Source organism: Carlito syrichta, unplaced genomic scaffold, assembly GCF_000164805.1.
Source record: "Carlito syrichta isolate Samal-C Ts95f unplaced genomic scaffold, Tarsius_syrichta-2.0.1 Scaffold308687, whole genome shotgun sequence".
Classification (NCBI taxonomy): Eukaryota; Metazoa; Chordata; class Mammalia; order Primates; family Tarsiidae; genus Carlito; species Carlito syrichta.
This window is the reverse complement of record NW_007252783.1, coordinates 130,739-136,035: the sequence shown is the minus strand read 5'-3', so window position 1 is coordinate 136,035 and position 5,297 is coordinate 130,739. Positions and strand designations below refer to the sequence as shown.

Here is a 5,297-nt window from a genome sequence, read left to right as displayed (position 1 = left end):
CAGTTGATTTATTGTAGAGATGAGGTCTCGCCAAGTTGCCCAGGTGGGTCTCGAACCCACGGGCTCAGGCAAACCACTCACCTCAGCCTCCCAAAGGCACAGGATTACAGGCTGAGCCACCAAGCCCAGCTTGATGTTGTCTCTTAGCTCAATTATTCCACAAGCCTGAAAAGGTAAAGCTGTACAAGGTGGGGGGACCCAAAAAGAAAGAAAAAAAAAACCCTCAGAATTTATTTTAAAAATGTTTTTTTAAATTCTCATATGTTTAAACTTTAGCCACCTTCAAAGTACTCTCTGTTTGATGCAATGCACCTATCAAGATTCTTTTTCCACTGCTCAAAACAGTTTTTGAACTTGTCAATTTTGATGCCTTTTAATGCTTCTGTTGTTTTTTTGTTTCACCTCTTCCACATCAGCAAAACGTTTCCCTTTGAGAATTTGTTTCATCCAGGGAAAAAACAAAAGTCACTTGGGCGAGATCAGATGAATAGGTAGGGTGAAGCATGGGGGGGCGTGCCATTTTTGGTCAAAAAACTGCTGAACGCTCAGTGAATGTGGGCAGGTGTGCTGGAAGAATCAGTTACCTATTTGCCACAACTTTTCCGCAAATTGTGATTCAATCTTCTCAGAACATCCAGATAAAAACTTTGGTTGACGGTTTGATCCGGAGGAATAAATTCCCAGTGTACTACAAGAGGCCTGGCCTCCAAAAGATAATTGCAGGGTTTTTGGGGGGTCCCCTTGTATATTTGTGAGACCACTTCTGCTTTTGGAACCTGACAGGATTGAAAGGAAACCTGCAGAATTGAGTGGCCTCACCCTGGAATACCTTCATATGATCTGATGGACTGGACTACCAACAACTGTGATATTTTTTGATATAATGAATTTGTGATTGAAAACCAGAAGTGGCCTGTGTTTTTATGATATAGATATTGTTTTTTGTCCATGGTTCCCAGCTCATATATCCCATAGCCTTTATTAGAGTTTTTTGTTGGCGTTTTGGAGATTGAGACCTCAGCTTGTGAAGTCTGACACTATCTCCAGGTAGATAATACAAGAAGTGAACTGGACACCAGTTGGTGTCCGCTGCTTGGTGGTGGGGGAGATCCTACACATTTAGTCTTAGAAATCTTCTTCTGTGTTGATGATTGTTGTGGTGTGAGAGCGGAGGGAACAACATGGTTTGAGGGGAGTTTTCCTAAAACAAATGTAAATTTAAAATCCAAATCTGATTTTTTTTGACATTTCCAGTAATACAAATGATAAGCTTTAGTTATCTAACTTTCACAATACAGATTAACCCACAATAATTATATTGTTTATAACATCTTCAATATAGAAAGTTTTAATTCTAACTTTACTAATTCAAGTTTGGGAAAGATTCTTTAGGGGCAATCATGATCTCTCTGCAGTAAAGAAAACCTTATTTTGCATAGTATAAAACGATCACAAATGGAATTATCATGGTAAGCTTTGTCATTATTATTCTTTAGACAGTATTGGCTATTGTGACAAAATTAAGTACATAATCACCTTTGAAGTTATGTTCTTGACTCTTCCTAGAGGTATTTACTTATTTATTTTATTTTGTTTTATTTTAAAGATGTGGGGATACAATTTAGGATTAGTTATACAAGTGGTCATCATACAGGTAAAGTTTGGGCCTCCCTTTGGTCCCTCCTTTGCCTGGTTTGAGATCAGGTACCCTTATTGATGTTGTGTCCCCCCACCCTCACCCCTGTAGTACCCGACTACTGCCTATCCCTTTCTTATAGTATTTTGGTAAATGTTCAGGGTCCACTTATGAGTGAGAACATGTGGTACTCTGTTCTTTGTTTCTGTGATAGATCACTGAGTATGATAGACTCTAAATCTATCCAAGTTGCTGCGAAGTCCGTATGTTTTTCCTTCTTTATGTCTGTTTAATATTCCATTGTGCATATGTATCACATTTTAAAAAAATCCAGTCCAGTGTCCATGGGCAGCATGGTTGGTTCTATGTTTTTGCTATTATGAATAGTGTTTCAATAAATATGTGTGTGCAGGTATCTTTTCTGTAGAATGATTTGAGCTCCTCTGGGTATATTCCCAGTAGGGGGATTGCTGGGTCATATGAAAAGTCAATGTCTAGTTCTTTTAGAAATCACCACACTGGTTTCCAAAGAGGTTACCCTAGTTTGCATTCCCACCAGCAGTGTAGAAGTGTTCCTTTTTCTCTGCATCCTCGCCAGCATCTATTTGTTTTATTGATGATGGCCATTCTTACTGGACTTCGGTGGTATCTCTGTGGTTTTGGTTTGCATTTCTCTGATGATTAGTGAGACTGAACTTTTTTTAATGTGTCTGTTAACTGCCCGTATATCTTCTTTTGAGAAGTGTCTATTTTAGATTGAACTTGTTCTAGGGCAATATTTTCTTCCCGTACTCTCGAGAAATTATCTTCCTTTTGAATATTCATGGCTCACATAAATGTAGGACCCAATGCAACTACAAAACTGCACAGATCACATATGTATCAGATGAAGGAACAGTCTATCCAAATAGTAAATTAAATATCAAATATGGATACTCTGCAACTTTTGTACCTTATCACCTTTTAAAAAGCTCAAGCTTTTGGATGAGTCAGGCTTTATTCCAAATTACTGCATACTGAATAGTATCAGTTTCCTTGAAGTAATAGATAGATTTTCATCTTACCCAACAGAATCAAATCCTTAGCAATCGAGGAAAAGAAAAAAAGAGCTTAAACATCTTTTGCTTAGAATTGAGTAGTCTCTAGTTTCTTTCCTGGCCTGTTTTTTCAGAGTTATTATTAATCTTGCCATTTTTAACATCTCTAATATTCTTTTTTTAATTTTAATTTTTATTATAAAGATGTGGGGTACATTTCAGGATTAGGTATACAAATATTGATCATGCAGATACCCTTGTTGATGAGGTATGCCCCTCCCTCCCCTAGCAATTTCCCTCAACTGCCAATCCCACCCTCCCTCCCCTGACAGTTTCCCACTACTACCAATTGCTTTCTTATAGCATTATAATTGTTCAAGCTCCGCTTATGAGTGAGAACATATGGAACTCTGTTCTTTGTTTCTGTGATAAATCACTGAGTATGATGGATTCCAAATACTAAGCTTCTTACAAGTCTCACCTTCAATGACCTTCATCTCTCTACTTCACTTTAGTGGCCAATTCCCAGGTACCTAAGAGTTTGCTATCCCTCTGACTATAATTTTGTTTCTCTTTCCTTCTCCATTGTGAAGGTTAATTTAATATGTCAACTTTGTGGACTAACAGATACCTAGGTAGTTGGTATAACATTTTTTCTGAATGTGTCTGTGAGAATATTTCCAGAAGAGATTAGTATTTGAATCAGTAGACTGGATAAAGAAGATCACCCTCACCAATGTGGGTGGACATCATTCAATCTGTTAAAGACCTTGATAAAACAAAATATAGAGGAGGAAGAAATAAATTCACTTTCTTTTCTTTTCCTTTTTTCTTTCTTTCTTTTTGTTGTTGTTGTTGGAGTCTCACTCTGTCGTCCAGGCTGGAGTACCGTGGCACACTCACGGCCATCACAGCCTCAACCTGCTGGACTCAGGCAATCCTTCTGACTCAGCCTCCCAAGTAGCTGGAACTACAGGCGTGCGCTACCATGCCCGACTTATTTTTTGATTTATTGTAGAGACAAGGTCTCACCAATTTGCCCAGACTGCTCTCGAGCTCCTGAACTTGGGCAATCCTCTCACCTGGGCCCCCCGAAGTGCTGGGATTACATGCTTGAGCCACCACGTCTGGCCACTTTCTTTTCTTCAGATAGGACATCCATTTTCTCCTGCTTGCCACATTGATGCTTCTGGTTCTTGGATTTTTTTTTTTTTTTTTGAGTCGGAGTCTCACTCTGTCGCCCAGACTGGAGTGCAGTGGCCGCTCCCGGCCACTGCAGCCTCGACTTGCTGGGTTCCGGTGATCCTTCCGTCTCAGCCTTCTGAGTAGCTGGAATTACAGGCGCGCGCTACCACGCCCGGCTAATTTTTTGATTTATTGTAGAGATGAGGTCTCACCTGCCCAGGCGGGTCTGGAACCCACGGGCTCAGGCAATCCACTCACCTCAGCCTCCCAAAGGCGCGGGATTACAGGCTGAGCCACCAAGCCCGGCAGTTCTTGGATCTTTTGACTTGACTGGGACTGATATCGTTGGTTCCCCTAGCTCTCAGACTTTCAGGGTTGGATTGGCACTACACTACCAGCTTCCTGGGTCTTCCGGTTGCAGATGGTAGACTGTGGGACTTCTCATCCCCCCATAATCATGTGACCCAATCCCTCACAATAAATCTCTTTATATATATATATGCACATCCTGTTGATTCTGTTTCTCTGAAAAATCCTGACTGATATACCCAATTGTCCCCGATTTCCCCTGGAGGTCCATGAGTCTCTGGGAATCACTTCATTCTTGTAAGTGGACCATGTTAAATGGACTAAACCATTGAGTTCATGCCAACCCCTGGGTTAATGGCTATGAAGATGTGAACATTTGACCTAAGACACATGTGAAACTCCAGGACTTAAGCAGAAAATTTGGGATACAGACACTCTTCTATAGAGCATCAAGTGCAGATGTCATGCTTGGAGCTGGCTTGTTCATTCTTTTTTTTTTTTTTTAATCCAAAATGTGTTTATTGGGGTGGTTTCCCACTCATCTTGACTGGGGTGCTTTTAGTGCTGCTTCCTCCTCAAGGAACTTCCTTCTGTGAACCTTGCTTTTCCTCCTGTAGGCTGACAGAGGACAGTGGAGCAGCCAACACACAAAACTACTGTTTGTGCATGGCTGAAGATCGTGGTGATTTTATAGCATCCTGGGCATTTCTCATCCATGAAGTAGGAGTTGGGGCTCTGCACCAGGCGCTTCTTCTTGTGTTTCCCCTTCTCCCCCTCTGGAGAGGGATGACGGAAGTCCTTTGCGAGAAGCATGTTCTCATGGGCAGGTCGTCACCACCGGGAAGCTTGTTCATTTCGCTATTGTGAAGAAAGCCGTCTGAAATGGAAACTGATTCAGCAGGCTTGAGAAGGAAGCACACTCAAAGTCTGCCTTTTCTCTGTACCTTTCAATTATGTGAGCTCCTATAGCTCTTATCTTGTTTATGTCAGTTTAATTTCGCTTTTCATGTAGTTTTGCAACAGGAAACATCCTGATACATGTTAACAGTTCCTAGGACTGGTTACAAACAGTTCCATACTCTAACTACAAACTTTCACATTTCTGGCTCTCCCTCTTTCTCAGTCTTATT

The 5,297-nt window shown here is 40.9% G+C and overlaps 1 protein-coding gene across 1 annotated transcript; it reads right to left on the bottom strand.

Moving 5' to 3' along the window:
* Nucleotides 1–4,672: 4,672 nt before the first annotated feature.
* LOC110596330 (40S ribosomal protein S27-like) lies at nt 4,673–4,986 on the bottom strand. Its single transcript, XM_021716310.1, has one exon. It carries the CDS (start codon nt 4,978–4,980, stop codon nt 4,726–4,728), a length of 255 nt encoding a protein of 84 aa, XP_021571985.1. The 5' UTR covers nt 4,981–4,986; the 3' UTR covers nt 4,673–4,725.
* Nucleotides 4,987–5,297: the final 311 nt, after the last annotated feature.